The 18,253-nt window shown below is 30.6% G+C and overlaps 1 protein-coding gene across 8 annotated transcripts in view; it reads left to right on the top strand.

Moving 5' to 3' along the window:
* Positions 1-8,712, top strand: part of LOC139513678 (histone deacetylase 6-like) — a 78,559-nt gene extending 69,847 nt beyond the window's left edge. For all 8 annotated transcript variants that reach the window (XM_071302425.1, XM_071302414.1, XM_071302406.1 and 5 more), the window contains 5 exons: positions 1,125-1,437; positions 2,175-2,277; positions 4,115-4,240; positions 7,296-7,378; positions 8,341-8,712. In XM_071302425.1, the coding sequence (XP_071158526.1) occupies positions 1,125-1,437; positions 2,175-2,277; positions 4,115-4,240; positions 7,296-7,378; positions 8,341-8,350 (635 nt within the window). In that variant the 3' untranslated portion in view covers positions 8,351-8,712. The remainder of the gene's footprint in view (positions 1-1,124; positions 1,438-2,174; positions 2,278-4,114; positions 4,241-7,295; positions 7,379-8,340) is intronic.
* The last annotated feature ends 9,541 nt before the right edge of the window (positions 8,713-18,253 follow it).

The raw sequence follows: 18,253 nt of genomic DNA, 5'->3' as shown, positions 1-18,253 counted from the left end.
AGATTATATTAGATTATATTTATAAACATATTGCTCACGTTAGAAGAGATATTAATTTCACAGTTGGAATTTTAACCCTTATTACACCTTTCATCTTGGGAGACCTATACATTGCTTCAGAAAGAAAAAAGCAGACAAATTGGCACAATTAATTGTAGAAGATACCTTCTTTACCCCAAAATATTAAAAATGGAACTTTATAAATTCCATGTGTCGGAAGCACTTTTCTTGATTTACCTTCACCAAAATTGTTTCAAGCCAAATATTTGAAGGTCAAATATTTAAAAGCCAATTGTCAAAGTTTCTATCATCAATTTTTGAAAACAAAATTCTCATAAAACCATTTCTCAAAACAAAAGAACTTTCAATGAATCCCTTAAGATCCAACATAAATATCAACTAGGAACGTCCAAGGAGTGTTCTGACACATTCATTCATCAACAGAACCACATATTGTGTGAATTTTATAGGTTTGTTTATTTGGCGTTACTTTCCTACTGACCTTTATAATAACATGCTGTATAGGCATTTAGAGGGATTTTGATGTCTCAGATTTATCCAACATCTGTTATTCAATGTATGCAAAGCTCCTCACTTGTCCAGATTGTCTTGTATTAGAGAATAAGAGGAATTACCACCTGCATGTAATAAATAAGTAACAACATTCTAACTATGAAAAAAATGTTACTCTTATTAGAAAAGCAATATACTGTGAGATGAACTTTAGCACAGAATCTTTAAAATTTGCAGTAAATGGTTGTTTTCATACAGACTCATCAAGATGATTGAATTTTTACAATGGACTGGCCAACAGAAAAAAGAGCTAAAATTCATCTACATATTGTCGAATAGTCATGAAAAAATTAAATTCCATAGCTGTATGTTGTGCAAATCAATATTTCTCCTCCCTTGACAGTTCAATTTTGTTTATTTATGATCAAACAAATTCTAAATATTTAGAATGAAGCTGTCTTGAGATCAGAAATATGTTATAACACATGAATCAGTGATAGAGTCAATATATAACTTCATTCAATTTTATTGGAGACACTCTTCTAGCAGAATTGTAAGCAAAAACCAAACCATTACATATATACTTTGCTAATGTATTGCTCTATATTTAGAAAAGATTCCTGATCTCATACCTCCAAAAGATCTATCTGCAGGGACTAAAGATGATAAGAAAAAAAATACAGACTTTCTGCCATTATTTAGTTCTGACGTACCAAAAGATGAACCTACTGGTTCAAATGCTGAAAAAGACACTGATATAACAAAAGATAAAACATCAAACACCAATAGTGAAAATGTTTCTAAAAAGAGTTCTCTTAGACAAGATAGAGAAAGAGAAGGTTTACCGGACAGCAAAACAAGTCAGGATGGAGATGAGATGGACAAATTAGCATCAGCAACAGCAACACTTACAGTATCTGAAAGGTAAACATTTGAAAAAAAGCCCCAAAAAGTCACAGGTAAAACCTAGTTTTTATAAAAAATAAGAAGATGTTGTATGATTGCCAAAATGAAGACTATCCATCAGAGTGAACATGGCTTAGATGTCTGTTATCTTATAACCAGTTGCAGATAGACAACATACGACAGTGGCAAATATATGCAGAATGTTAATTTGTCTAGTATTTAGAATAAAATTCTTAGAAGATTCTTTAAATGAAGATCTTTATGTAGTTTTATTTTAGTATTTTGACCTATTTGTTGAAATCCATTATGGATAGATAAAAATTTGAAAAAGGCAAAATGATCTGTATGATAGTATATCAATGAAGCCCACATATATTATATTGTCTGTCCACTCACATGGGATGTTATTGTTATTACCATCCCCCCCCCCCCCATTTTGTAATGGAGTTAGATTCCAATGAGGACAACCAATTATGAAATAAGAGGGTATATCTGGCAAATGCTTAAAGTAAAAAGTAAAATATGTTGGTTTAATAATTGCAACATTTATATAGAATCTGTATAAATAATAGTTGAATTGATATACGATTAAAAAGAGGAAATTGAAAAGAAACCGTCTGGACAAAAATTTTAGAACTGAGTAGCTTAGATAAGAAAACGTTCTGTGCATTCAAAATAAAATTTCATTGAATCTATTGAATCTAATGTGTTTGCATAAAGATTAGGGAAGTTTTTGATTGTTTTCATTTTTTCAGTCCAAAAGTGTTCAAGGAAAAAATTGAAATACATCTAGATGATTTCCCAGAGATAAACTTCATTCAGTTATTAAGAGCCAAACAGAAAACATTGGAAACAGAGGTATGTTTATAGTTATTAAATCAAATATGAAAAAGTAGGAAAGAAGATGCTGGTTATATTGTATTAAAGATTATTTTAGCAGGAATTTGATTAAAACTTATCGCTGAAAAATTAATAAGTGAAAGACTTCTTCTTCTTCTTCTGATATACAGTTACAGCTTCATTGCTTGAAGATTACGAACTGCTGCATGCGCGGAGTATATGATTAAAAAATATGAACAAAAATATATCTTTTAAATTTGTCGAATACTTGGTGATATTTACATGTAAGAAAACAACAAGTGATTAAAAAAAAAATCATCTGTATGTTTACAAAAAGAAGATAGTTCAATAAAAAATCTTGTTATAATTAAGAGGATGGTCTGTTAAAACTAGGAACTATGATGCAAATTATCGTCAATATTCTTTATGTTATAAAACAATTGACAAGTTGAACAACACCTTTAAACCTTGATGTCACTTGTCAGCAGTGATGCTACTGTTACACATATTAATTCTCCCATCCAAGAATTCAAACTGTGTAGTCAAAGGTTTCAATTTTGCTATGACTGAAAAGCAAAGTGATTTGACGAGCAACCAATAGGTGATAATATAATATTCATAAATTTATAAAATCAATTAGTACCTATTGGTTGTTAAGTACTGTAGGTGACACTTTAAGTGTTTACTGTGGATTTGATGCAGGGAAGGGGATATTTTAACCATGTTGTGTGAAATTATTCATAAGTTGATTCAATACCAGGTTGCACTTGAACCAAATGCTGAGAAGTTACAGTCAGTCAGTGCTGATAAATGCATTTGTTTAACACTAATTATCAAATCCCAAAGGGGCCAAAATATACTTGAACTAAAGAAACACACTTTCAGGAATAAGAACCACAATTTAATATTTTTGATAAACTTATTCACAAAGAAAGCAAAGTAAACTTGAAATTCTTCTGTACTCCCAACAAAATGTATGTGATAACTGTTAGTTCTTAAGGAAAATTTCTACCAATTACTGTAAATTCAGAAATTAACTCGAGGATTTTATTAATGCTAATAATGTGAATGGTTTGGTATCGCAATAACAAGAACTCGTATTTTGATAACTGAAACATAGATCTGTATGCAGATTTTTTTGTAATCACAATAATTAAACTTCCAATTTTGTCCCTTTGTGAAAAATAGCAATAATAGATGCACGCAATAATTTCTGAATTTACAGTAGCATTAAGGTTAAACCACTTGTGCAAAGCAATGTGTGTAATGTAGGGAATGCATTATAAATTAAAAATATATGTTAGATATAAAAAAGAAGATGTGGTATGATTGCCAATGAGAAAACTATCCACAGTGCTGATTGAATAAAATAAAAGACATGGTCTCCAAAATAAAATTTGACATGTACAAGCATTCCAAAACATATTGTGTCTTTTAAAATAATATATTAAACAAATAGTTCCTTCTAGAGACTCCAAAATACCTGTTTTCGCTTTGCATTTTTAAATTATATGAATACAATGTTGTTATATTTTTATTGACTAGAGCACAAAAATATGCAAAACAATAAATGAAGGGAATTTACATCTGTAAGAAGAAAACCAATGACCATGTTGACCTATATATAGAACTTATTTACTTGATTTTATAATATAAAGTTTCCATCTTGCTTCTATTGTTCTGCATAAAAAACAGAAATAGGTGTTTTTTTTCTGGACTTTCCAAAACCATTAATAAATGCTACTACTATATAAATAGCCATTTGTGCCGCACAAACAAAATAAACTAACAAATCTTACATTTCTAGTTGTTTTCACCTTGATTTACAAATAAGTAAAACAGATTTTCTTTTCAGACTAAAACCAAACTTTTTTTGAGAGGCCAAGCATTAGAAACCAGGGGTGTAGAACATACAGAAAAGGTTTTGTATGTTCATGTATATGGGGAGAAAAGGGAACATGTTAGAAATGCTGTTCAAATGGTAAGTTTCAGTAATTGTTTCATATTAGGTTCACACATAGTTGGCAATATAATAGTACTTTATGCAATTGTCATACAAGTGAGAGGTTTAACTAGTTATAAAACTAGGTTTAATCCACCATTTTTAGCTCACCTGGCCCAAACAGCCAAGTGAGCTTTTCTCATCAATTGGCGACTATCGTCGTCCATCATCGTTGTTGTCGTCATCTTCGTCCATTAACTTTTAGAAAAATCTTCTCCTCTGAAACTACTGGGCCAAATGTAACCAAACTTGGCCTAAATCATCCTTATGGTATGTGGTTTAAAAAAGTTATCTGATGACCCCAGCAATCAACCAAGATGGCCACCATGGCTAAACATAGAACATAGGGGTAAAATGCAGCTTTTGCCTTATAGCTCTGAAACTAAAGCATTTAGAGCAAATCTGACATAGGTAAAAATGTTCATCAGATGAAGATATATCTGCCCTGAAATTTTCAGACACATCAGACAACCTGTTGTTGGGTTGCTTCTCCTAAATTGGTAATTTTAAGGAGATTTTACAGTTTTTGTTATTTTCTTGAATATTTAAATAGACAGAGATAAACTGTAAATAGCAAAATTTTTCAGCAAGGTAAGATCAACAAATAAGTCGACATGACCAAAATGGTCAATTGACCCCTTAAAGAGTTATTGCCCTTTAAAGTCAAGTTTTCACATCTTTTCTTAATTTTTTGTAAGTTTTTACAAAAATATTCTCTGTTTGAAGATATTCTAAAACTTTCAAAATATTAAATGAACATGAAATGTGTACCAGTGATATGTTGTAGCTCTTTTTGGATCATTCAGAAACCCACTTCATGTTTTCTGGTTTTAAGAATTATAAGTGGGGGTATGCTAATACTCAGTACCTTAAAGAATGTTTTTCCCTCTTGCCTAGAAAACTATAATAGATAATGTAGCATAAAGTTATATGAAGATAAAAATGAGTAACTATATTCAGAGTTATTGAACATCACCTTGTCACCATCTTACGGTGTTTATATATCTCAACTTGTACGTAACAATGTTTTAGATTTTAACGAGAGAAATTTATGTATTACTGAAAAATTATTACACCAGGGTTTTCGATATCACAAACTAGTCAAAACATTTACTAAATTTTATCATCGGTATAAAGACATCATTAGTAAATATAGCTCTACATGCAGACTTCTAATACGTTCAGGTATTTCACATCCAATTTTTTATGGAAATATTCTTTATAAAGCACAAAGGTGTCAGTATTCACCTCAGAAACTTACAAAACCTTTGAATAGACTTATTAAGAAGGGATATAATTACGATACTGTTGTCAAGTCATTAAAGATTGCATATTTTGGCGTTAATATTGAGTCACTGATAAGGTCTTTGCATCGGAACTAAACACATTTATTCTAAAAACAGTTGTTGGCATGACACGGGTTATGTTCTTCTCATATATGTTATGATGGTATGATACTAAACCCCTAACGGGAAGGATTGTGCCTGATGTTCATATGATGAAATCATAATCTTTCAGTCAGTTTAATTGAAGTCTGGAGCTGGCATGTCAGTTAACTGCTAGTAGTCTGTTGTTATTTATGTATTATTGTCATTTTGTTTATTTTCTTTGGTTACATCTTCTGACATCAGACTCGGACTTCTCTTGAACTGAATTTTAATGTGCGTATTGTTATGCGTTTACTTTTCTACATTGGTTAGAGGTATAGGGGGAGGGTTGAGATCTCACAAACATGTTTAACCCCGCCGCATTTTTACGCCTGTCCCAAGTCAGGAGCCTCTGGCCTTTGTTAGTCTTGTATTATTTTAATTTTAGTTTCTTGTGTACAATTTGGAAATTTGTATGGCGTTCATTATCACTGGACTAGTATATATTTGTTTAGGGGCCAGCTGAAGGACGACTCCGGGTGCGGGAATTTCTATCTACATTATCTGTTGGTGACCTTCTGCTGTTGTTTTTTATTTGGTCGGGTTGTTGTCTCTTTGACACATTCCCCATTTCCATTCTCAATTTTATTATTGTTTTTACATAAAGTTTATGCTACCGGTTTGAATCCTGTTTTCTTCTTATCTTCAAAAACATTAAGAGATAAACAAAAACTGTTAACAGTAAAAAATACAATAATCAACAATGCAGGACCTAGGAAAATATTGAAAAATATACAGAAAGCATCATTTATCTAAAAAAAAAATTTAAAAAAATGCAATAGACAGAATCTGTTTATTAAAAAAAAAGTTATTATCAAAGCAAGATATGCAAATAAGTTACATATATCTGAAACATGATTTATTTGTATAGTTTGACCTTTACCATATGTCAGAACTTTATTATTTTTATATATTTTTATTAATTTGAGAAGCAAACAAACAGTAATTGTGTCAGTGGTATTTAAAATATTGTGTAGATTGCTTAGTGGAGGTCTTTTTAAAAATAAGCCTAGAAGATTTTTTGATAATAATTCGATAATGTCAGCCAATCAGAGCACAGTTTTGATGTTGACATTTGAAATGACCATTTATTTATACCTAGCTATTTTAGGAAAATTAATTACAAAATGTAAAATTTTAGACACAATTATAATATATAATGTGATAACTTAAAAATCAATGATTTTAAGATCTCAAAAACATGTGAAATAAAGTGGAGATTAAAAATGTTTGTGAACAAATTTAATAAGCTCATTCATCACAAATGTATTATGTTATGGACATGGCAACTATCCTTGGGATATTTTATAGTGATATTTTGGAGTTATAAAAATTGAACACTGTGACATGATTTTGTGTCCATAATGGCAATTTAATTTTTTTTAAGAAAGTAAAAGTACTTTTTTCTTTCTGACAAGTAAACTATCATAATCTACTGCAAAAAGTGCAAGTTCTTATAAAAGTTTGCTTGACATTGCGTTTGGAAACAAATCATTTTTTTTTTGAAATATATTTTTTAAAAAACGTCAGGATTTGCAAAATACAGGAACATGTTTTAAAACATCAACTGTTATAGAGTTTACAGCTGTTTTATGATTACTTTACAGGTAAATGAAATTAAAGATATAGAAATTGCATCAGTGAATAGAAGAAAAAACACAGAAAATGTAGAAAACACACAAACAAGCAGGTAATAACAAAGTCTTGACTTTCAGAGTTGAAACTCATATTTAACAATAGGGACTAAAAAGACTATTGCAAAACATCAGATTTTAGCTGAAGAAGACAGTTGTTATTGAGAAAAGCATTTTAATCTGTGTACAAAGTAAATGTGTTGTATAATAATGCAGATATTTTGTCCTTCAGTTAATATCATTGATTTTTTAAAGCATTCAAAATGACTGTAAGGATATATTTTTATTTTGATGCTAGAAAAAGCTTCCATGTATCAGCAACAAAATATTATGCTTAAACTGGAAATATATGAACAAGAGGATTTTTTTATGTATGAATATTTAAACTGAAAATAAGGGGAACGATATGGGGTGTTATTACATTGGTTGTAATGATATATATTGATTTCCTGGTGAAATAAAAACCAATAATTTCACTTGTGAAATAAACGTGGTTATTTCACACCCCTGACGTCATAGGCATTGTCAGTAACGTCGGATTAAAATAAATTGTGAATGCAAAGAAAAAGATATAGTTCCTAACATTATCTCAATTAATTTCATTAAAAAGTCATTTGCCAATGTAATAAAAAAAATAACTAATCAAAGAATTCAAATATCAAAAATTATTCAACTTGTGACCGAACAACACTGATAATTATCTCATGCAATATGCGCATTAGTTAATGTGTATTCAGTTACTTGATAAATATTTTCTCTATTTGAATTCTTTGATTTGTTATTCTATAATTCATTAACAAGACCGCAACTCTACATTATAGAAAATGACTTCCTTTCCTGGCTTCCTCCACCAATAAAACTGGCTGCCATATGATAAAGGCAAGAGTGTGTAAGTGGAGTTACAATAACAAGCAGTTAAATCAGTTTAATCTGTTAAAACTTAATCTATACCAACACAACTAGTTGTCTATGAAATCTCTATTTAATGTTGATTTGAGGAATTCATTTTTTTTTGCAGTTTCAGATAATGGTAGACAATTCAGCAAATTAACTTGATTTGGAATAATCAATGGTGTTGGTTACCACACATGGAATGATGATACCTTGGGATGTGTAACCATAAATCCATGTTTATTGTGATAAAAACATATGTATTCAGTGATAATTTATTTTATATGATATATTGACATATTTACCAGAAAAAAAAACTATTTACGAAAAAGAAAATGAGAATGTTTAGAGGAAGTATTAGTGTCCCAATGACATTCAAATAATTGTATAGATTTTATTTGTTTTTAGAATGATAGGCCATAAGGGAAAATACCATAAACTAACTTTTTCTTTTAATATGAGAATAATTGTATTACAATAAAAGATAATATTGAAGGAATGTGTATTATTATTTCCTTGTTTTGGAAACACTAGTCACTGTAAGTAAATGTATTATTCAGTCGGGTTTAGTCAATTTTCAGACTTGATGTGTACTGGTAAATAAAATTTATTAATTAAGCTGAACACAGACTAAAGAGATCTTAGTTGACTGTTAGCAAATTGTCTGAACATTACTGAAGTTGGAAAATTGACTGAAAGACTGAAAATTACTTCATAATTTATTGTTCAGTCTTTTCAGTCTTTTCAGAGCTCTTTAGATCAAATTGGCAGTTTTATATCCAAACTGGTCTGGTAGTAAAATGTCTTATGTTTAGGAATTAGACATCACCGATCTGCTATGACAGAAAGTTATGTCCAACTATAGTTTATTAGATTGTCTTCAGGTGAAGTTACAGTAAAATGACTTTTTGTTTTGCTCCGTGATGAAGGCTTCTCTGACTCTGAGATGAAGAATAGCAATAAAAGCTTTTTGTCTGTGTTAATTTTTTTATTTTTTTTTGGTCGTGCATTAATTGATTTTGTGTCATGGATGGATACTCTGTATCCTTTGTTTTTCTATTATGTCACAGATTTTGGTATTTTGCATACCACTTTGACTGAAAATAAAACAAAAGCATTTATCTCTTTTATCATCTGAAAAATACTGATTGAAATCATGCGGTGACCCTAACTTTTCTTTTGATATTGTAAAAGCATTTTCTAAAAGCTATCTTCTCATATTTTATTTTACATTTCTATTATTTAGTTTAGCTTCTACAGTGTAATCGCATAATGATGTTTTTTCCTGTATAATCCAAACAAAATGTGTCATTTTGTTATAACCTGTAGCTTGAGAAAATGTGCGGTGACTTATCATTTTTATTATATTTATCATATATCAATTTATACTACGTTTTGGCAAAGAATGAACAAATTCTAACATTTGTAATTATTATCCCATACCACCTTAAATGTATTCTATATCCTGTAAGTAAGTTTTTGTAACCTTGAAAACATGACATCTAATTGTTATCCATGTTAAAATTTCTCAGTCTAATGAAGATTCAGTCAAAACATAGTCCCACTCATGATTAAGGTATGCCCTTTAGAAATTGATAAGACATCTCACAAAATAACCAATATGGTCACTGTTATCAAATAAATAATGGTTTATATAAGCAATGTATCATGTTGTCAAGTTTCTATTCCTTTAATCCTCAAATCAAAAATCTATCACGCAGTAAAAGTGCTGTACAAACTGTGATTAAAGGAAAATGGAAAATTGTGGTTTGTGGTTTGTGCAGGTTAAACATAGATGATCTTTTACAGCAGTATACTACTGTTGCCTTTATTTACAGCATCACTGTGTTTTTGGTCTCCTAATGAAGGTGTGACAAGAGGCCTTCCTTAAAGGTGTCCGAGTCGGTGTCTTTTAAGATGTTTCCTGGAGGTGGGTTCCAGTCTAGAAGAGTTCTTGGATATAAGCTGTTCACATTCAGAGTTGTTGATTGTATCAAGTGGTTTACTGTAATTCTGGTTGCAAGTGTTATTCAAGAGTGTAAGTTTTTTGTCATTGAGCCAGGTAGGTAATTTAAATTGTTGGTTATATATCTTGCCGCTCTGTTTTAAATCATTTGTACCCTTTTTATATACTTCTTCCAATGAGGATCCTACACTTGACTTCTGTGTTCAAGATGTTCTCTAACGAGAGCAATATAAGCATGGATATCTTGTGGGCATCGATACACATTTCTTCTTACAAAATTTAGTTATTGTGATGCTTATCTACTAGTATCTTGGATGTAATGTGGTAGTTCCAATATTAATTTATATGCTGCCCAACTCCGTTCCTAAGTATGGGTAATGTTCTGTAACTTTAAGTTTTTAAGTTTTGCTTCATGTAAGAAGTGTGGTCTTACAATTCGTGTTCGGATATAATGGATTACATGAAGAACATAGCATTTCTTTGGATTGAATGACATTTTCAAATTGATAGATCACTTTTCTAAACCAGTTATCTTTCTGTACAATTTCTGTATCGTTTTGGGATTTGGTGCTTCTGTATACTAAACAGTCACCTGCGAGGAGTCTTATGCTGATACAAACTGTTAATTTATTTCCTATGTCATTAATGAACAAGAGAAAAAGTAGCGGGCCTATAAAGTTGCCTCGAGGAACTCCTGATTGTTCTGCAGCTCATTATATGTACCCATCTAAAAGTACTGTACAATGTTTATGAGTTGTTGTTGACACAAGTCATTCTTTCTGAATCCATACTAGTATGATGACAGAGGTTTATTTCCATCTAGGAAGTCCATGATTCTACTTATTATAAGGTACTGTGCTCCTTATAATTTTGCAATGGATAGATGAAAAGAAAACAAGTCGTTAGTTTTCTGGGTCTATTTTATTTTCCTTTTATTCAGGATAAAATTTCTGACGAGTCAACAGATGGTACAACTACTCTTTTTCTGGATTTGTTGTATATTATCTCTAAGTATGGAGCAATATCTTCTGCTGATTTTTAAAGGACTCTGCAAGGTAAGATCTGTAGCTTTGTTTAGGTTGATGTTTGTCAATTCCTGGTTTTGTCTTATTTATTGGCTTCATAATTTTTTCAGATGGTTTAGATATCTTTGGTAGCCTAAATTCTATGTCTATGTAGTATCTTGTATTTATGTACTGGTTGAAATAAATATCCTAGAATGCTGATTCATACTGCTGATTCAGGATGTTAGCTTTTTCCTCCACATGTTTGATTTCTGTTCCATCCTTTTAAAGCATACTATGATGCAACTGTCTTTTCCATACCTTTTATATTTGACAAACATTTCTTTTTATTTAAATATTTGTTCTCTGCAACTGTGTATGTGAACTTGGCGGTTCTTTTGGTGGTAGGACATCTTTGACATATTTGTCGTGATTGTTCTGGAGTTGTTTTCTCACGTTTGTCTGTAAAGTGTAAAACTTTCCACTGTTGTGTTTTGTCTGGTTTTTGTCTTTGTTTTAAAGTTTATGTTTCCTTCTTATCATCAGCTTAAATTCTGTTGTCATCCAGAGTAGGACCCATCTCGTTGTAGTCTGTTTCAAAGGTATGTTATAACCAAAGCCAGTACTATGCTCGTTCCTGACCTGGTTACTCATCTTGCTAGGTTGGGGGAACTAGCTGGTAGCTTTCATTTGAATACATGTCAACGTAACACAGATTCAAAGTTCAATATATAATGTTTATTAAATCAGCATTCAGTATAGGTAATCAATCACAGTAATCACATATCACAACTACATAAGTTCATGAGACATAATAAAACAGCATGTCTAATATCAATCCAGTACAACTGTCTAAATCCAAGTCTAAAACACATGTGTAAACTACAAGTGTCAAATTACAAGGGTCCAATACGTGACTGTCCGTTACTACATGGTCAACTAATATATATTGTTTTTCATTATTCAATTTACATAACATTAATACTCATATATCTAATTTACATAATAATGCTAGTTTATCTATTTTCCTAAATTATAATTAATTACTAAATTATAACAATTATTTGAATTCCACATTTTAACATTCTTGTATCTAAAATATACTGGGTATAATGTTCCTTTCAATTTTATCCTTTGCTAAATGTTTAAAATGCGTCCAGGATGACAACAAATAAGCTGACACAGTTGCGTGTCCGGGGTTTTTATGATCTGAAAGAGTTTAAATAGAGCCAAAAATGGTTTTACTTCATATTTTATACCCCTCAACACGTTACCAAACCTATTTAAGGAATTATTAGGGATTTTCCGTGGACCTACGCAAATTTTCAGAAAAAAAGTTTCACTTCACTCGTGATTTTATGACACTTGAACAACACTTTTAAATAATAATTATATAAAATAAGGAAGCTTATTCAATTTAGAATTGAACACTTTGATTTTTATAAATGTACGAGTACAAATAAGACGATACGAGTCCAAAAACCACGAGGCATGCACGTTTACCAAAATATCGTAAACTCTGACCTTTTATCACGTGACCATTGTCTTGACCTTAGAAGCCATTAAATCGTTTGCCGTTCAACTGGCATGATGGAAGGTTATTATGACTAAGGAAGAATATCAGATATGATTTCTGACACACATTTGTCATAATGGTCAATCAGCTGATGATGGCGACCGTTAAATTTCTCTAGTGATGACCTTAATTTGATTGATTCATAGCCCTGTCTTAGCAACTTTTGAGAAAGCAGGATTCCTCGTTCAACAAAATCAACTTACTTGTTGCTATGTTGCTATACAGAAATGGAAAGTTGACTATAGGAAAATTAAAATCATCGCGTTTGTCATAAATTTTGGTATTTAACCTTCTATCAGTAGTTATTTTGAGAAAAAGGTCTAAATATGAAGCAGATTTATCTGTGTCGGTAGTATCTTTAATTTGAAGTTCACTTGGATATATTAAATGTAAGAGATCACGGAATCTATTATTATATAGAGACAGTACATCATCAATATACCGAAAGGTGAAATTAAAAGACTGGGCTTATTTCTTTTTCCCTTTCTGTACAAGCCCTAGAATACATTCTGCTTCATAGGAATACAAAAACAAATCTGCAAGTAGAGGAGCGCAATTGGTACCCGTTGGGATTCCAATAGTCTTTTGGAAGACCAAACCTCCAAGTGCAACAAATATGTTGTCAATTAAAAAGTTCAGCATGGCAGTGATATCCTCCTTGGTGTATTTTTTGCTAGACTCTCACAAAGTATGCTGAATTCCTGCAGAAACTAGTTAAAGAAACATAAGCTGACGAGTTCTTTCAGTCGAGCTTTAATTTTAGTATGTGGAATAGTGGTATAAAGAGTTGAAAAATCAAAGGTTTTAATGTTGGTACAATGTTTTAATGATTGAGATTGTAAATTGACCAATAACTCTTTTGAATTTTTTCAGTATCCACATCTGATTAACACCACTTCTTGAATATGCCGTTTCGGAATATTTCTAAAGTCCTTCTATAACTGAAGTGAGTATGGCAGTAAGAACTTTAGAAAGGGGGTTAGTGGAACACTTGGAAGAACCTACAATATACCTTTCCTTATAAGGATTCTTGAGAAGCTTATGAATCTAATATAAGGATGGAAGATCCTGGCTGGTCTTCATCCTTTGGATTAACACCAAAGTAGATTAGAACCGATTTGTGGTTTTCCAGGATCTCCTGCTTCGTAAACGTACTTAGTGTATATGTAGGATTTCCAAGTGTATTATTTATCCCGGGTTAACTTTTATTCATATGGTTCATAAATTGTTGCCATTGAAACAACACAACTTCTTTTCTGTAAGCATTTACATTATTATTGGTTTCAGTACAATTGGAATCTTACTCCATTGATAATTTTATACTGTAAAAATTGTATATATTTTTTCCCTATAAGGATTGCACAAACAATATCATCTATATTGCCTTATTTGACATTCTGTGTATGCTGTTTATAATTTATCTATTACTGTTTTCATGAAAATATGCAAAATATCCCCCAAAAAGATAAAAAAAAAACAAAAAACATATTCATATAAAGACATACGGAATGTGTTTCCTGTAATTATAATGTTCTCAAAATTATTTAACCAATGCATGCATATATACTGAACTAAGTCCTGTTTGCACGTGTTTTTTTTTTTTAAATTTATTACAAATCTGTAACGTATTAACGAAAATCAACAGTATATTGAGTGATTGTTAATCGCAAGCTTATTATATTTTGAGTATATTGTCGACTGATCTTTATAATGATACAATCTACACCGTGCACTTATAAGACGTAAAAAAGTGTATTGACAGAACCATGACATTTGTTTTCATATTTTCAAAGCGTTCCCATAAATTTTCCCTTAGCAGTTCTTAAATGATTTGGTGTATTTAATTTGTTCAATTATTACTATTTACCTTCCAATGCAGTTTGTTTACATTCTTTCATCACGGTTATCCCCTCGTACTTGAGCTGTGCAGTTGTCGAAATCCTTACGAGAGTTCTTGTAGGTAGGGTCACTGCATATTAGAAAATTTTAGAAAGATAACAACACAATTAAAGTACATCTATAAGGATTTTGATTATATTAAAGCTCATGTTTTTATTTTATAGTAATATTTAGCTATTCAAGTAACTTTTATAAAACGTATTAAACTATATTTTTGATTTTAAGCTTCATTTGACTTAAAGGACAATAACTCCATTAAGAAGTCATTTAAAAGTTTGGGTCTACTAAACAGAAAGTGTATTTTGACATTCTTTATTTATTTCCACTGTCACATTTCCTCTATCCGTAACTGTTTATAAGATAATAGACATTCACGTCATATGAAATCTAGTAGATAGTTGTCTCATGGGCGAGCATAATACATCTCCTCATTTTTATTAAAAAAAAAAAAAATAGCGTTTTATTTTTAGACTAAGCAGCCATATTGGTACGAAGGCAAGATCATTTATAACCGTTTTAACAAGATACCCAAAGGATGATTGTAAGTTTGGTCCCAACCTGCTCAAACTTTTCTTGGAAAAATGTTTTTTTGGTAAACGTTAATGGACAATAATGATAACTAACGATATCACCTATAATACCAAAAATATGTAAACCCCATTGAGCGTCATTTATTAATATCAGTATTTATTTATTTTAAAATCATGGGTGTTTTATGAGAATTGAAAATTTTAAACACAACAATTTTCTGATAAACAATTAAAAAAATCCTTTTTGGTGTTTAGCTGTATTTTGTTTCCGAATGAATCTAGATTTGTCTCCGAATAACCTTCTGACGTCAAGGAATAATCACTATAATGATGAGGTCAAATTGTTTTAATTGTCATGCCCAATTTTGCAAGAACTTGTTTCATTTTAGGTAATGGGAGCATTATTTGAATAAAAGTGTAAATACGTCTGTATATAAAATTCATATACAACAGTACGGCTTCTACTATTTTAAAGAGGCTTCACGAACTTTTGTCGTACAGTTACTGTAAGTGAATTACACTTTTGAAAGTATGAGAACAGGAATCTTTACTAAACATAGAGCAATGCATTAGATGTGAGAGAGACTAGAGCAAAGTAAAGCTTTGAGTGTTGCTTACTATTCTGATAGTAGCTTGTCTTCAATAATGATTCATTATAATAATAATTACTTGCAGGTCATAATTCCTGTTGTTCTCCTATACAAGACAATCTGGACAGAGGAAGAGTTTTGCGTACATAGAATTACAATATTCAAGATGTTGGACAAACCTGTGTATCAAAATCCCTATAAATGTCAATACAGCACGTTTTTTTATAAGGTTAGTAGAAAAATAACACAAAACAAAAATCTGTGTGGTTCTATTGCTGACTGAATGAGTCAGATCACTCCGAGAGTATATATTCAAACTTGTGTTGCAACTTCAGGGGTTCATTCGTAAGGAGATAATCTGTTTTGAGGGGATTTTCTGAACTTTTTTTATTCGAATTTCGTTATAAAAGAAATGAAGAGATAAACTATATAGCACTTGACTTTTATATATTTATTTTAATTACTATTGAGACGTCTCCAAAGATAAAAGTTAAAATAAGTTTTGCAATTGCAACATTATACATTTCTATACGACACGTCTCGGTATTTTGTACATCCAACATTCATTTATTTATTTTTGATGTTTCTGTTATGGCTTCGGTTGAATAATGTGTTATGGCTATCGTTTTTTGTCAATTAATTATAAAACTGCCTTTTAATACCATCATTGTCATATTCCCGAATATGACTGTTATACCGAGTGTGAATTTGCATTGCTATATTACGTGTTTTTGGTATTTTGTACATCCAACATTCAAGTATTTATTTTTGATATTTCTGTTATGGTTTTGGTTGAATAATTGTGTAATGTCTTATCGTTTGGAGTTCAAATAATTATAAAATTGCATTTTGATACCATCATTATCATAACAATTGCTTGGTCGAGTTTTGTGAAAATAATTGTATAAAGTGCTATATTGCACGTAAGTTACGTAAGCGCGTCACTGTTTGTGATATTCTTTGGTGTCTTTCGTTGATATAATATGTTCGTTGTTGTTCTGTGGTTTGTATGTTGTGTCGACTAATATATTATTAGTTTGTGTGTTTCATTGTGATAAATGTTCTTTTATTTTTGTTCACCTCGGTTTTCCTGTTGTTCGTTGTTGTTCTGTGGTTTGTATATGTTGTGTCGACTTTTATATTATTTGTTTGTGTGTTTCATTGTGATAAATGTTCTTGCGTGTGTTTGTTCTGTATATCTGCCATGTAGTGTTGTCATTTTAGCGAATCTTTTAACATTGTCATTAAGTGGGCGGGTAAACTAGCCATTAAACAAGTTCGAATCCACCATTTTTCTAAAAATTTCCTGACCATTCAGGAATATGGCAGTTGTTATCAAACAGCTCGTATGTTGGCGTTTATTTTCGTTCACATGGGTATTCCTGGTGTTCTTTTTTCTCCACTTATAGCAGATGTGTTTCCCTCGGTTTTAATTTTTTATTACTAATTTTTTTATCCGGACTTGTTTTCTCTCAATCTATTTATGCCATTTGATCACAAGTATACTACTGTGGCCATTATTTGAAACCATATAATCGGATGCATATACAAAATTGGCGTTGTATCCAGTGTACAGTATTACTTTAATTTGACCCTAATGTGTTAATGTTATTTCGGTTAAGTGTAAGTTACTAGTAACCATAAGAAATAATTTTTTAGCTATGGATTTTAAAGAGTAATAAATCAAGTTTAAATTGAGTTAAAGATTTAAAAAATTAGTTGCAGAAAACTTAACATCCAAAGAGTAAATAAGGAATTGTCCCACGTTTTCAGTCAAGTTGACTTATTTGTAAATCGCATTTTGTGAATCTTTTGGCTGATTGAGGTTTCTCTCTTTTTTTTTATCAAGTTTATTATGTTTTGGCTTTCAAAGTTAAAAGCAGGAATTTAAGAAAAATAGGTAGATTCGTCATTACAGGGAAATAACCCTACACGAATTTGTCTCATAGGTTTGATACAAATATACAGTAGGAATATCTTACTTTGTCCAATGGCCAGGTAAGCTAAAACGAAATGGACAATTTTAATGCATTTTAACTCTTTATTTTTTAGCAATTATATCATCACAAAAAAGAGCTGCAAGACTAATGCTTAAATCAATCACTACCATTCCATCTGGTTCATTATTAAAAATAGTTTAACAGAGAATAAAATATCACAAATTTGTGATGACATAAAAAAATTAATGCCCTTTCATATTTCACTAGAAAGTTTATTAAGTTTCAGACTGAAAATAAATAAATAAATTACAGAAGTGTTCAAGAAAACTTTAATATGTTCCAGACCATCCTTGATGAACACACTGGTTTCATCATTAAGAAATAATACAAAATGATATAAACTTGTTTCAAAAACAAAATAACATATCATTTAATGAAATCAAATTGAACATCTTTAAAATAGTTTTTTTCATCATTTTTTTTTATATTATCTTACTCAGCTGTATTGAACTTTAGCCTTATGCTTGACCTTTAT

This window comes from Mytilus edulis, chromosome 1 (genome assembly GCF_963676685.1).
Source record: "Mytilus edulis chromosome 1, xbMytEdul2.2, whole genome shotgun sequence".
NCBI classification, from domain to species: Eukaryota; Metazoa; Mollusca; class Bivalvia; order Mytilida; family Mytilidae; genus Mytilus; species Mytilus edulis.
The sequence above is the reverse complement of the archived record's forward strand: the minus strand, read 5'-3'. Positions and strand labels throughout refer to the sequence as shown.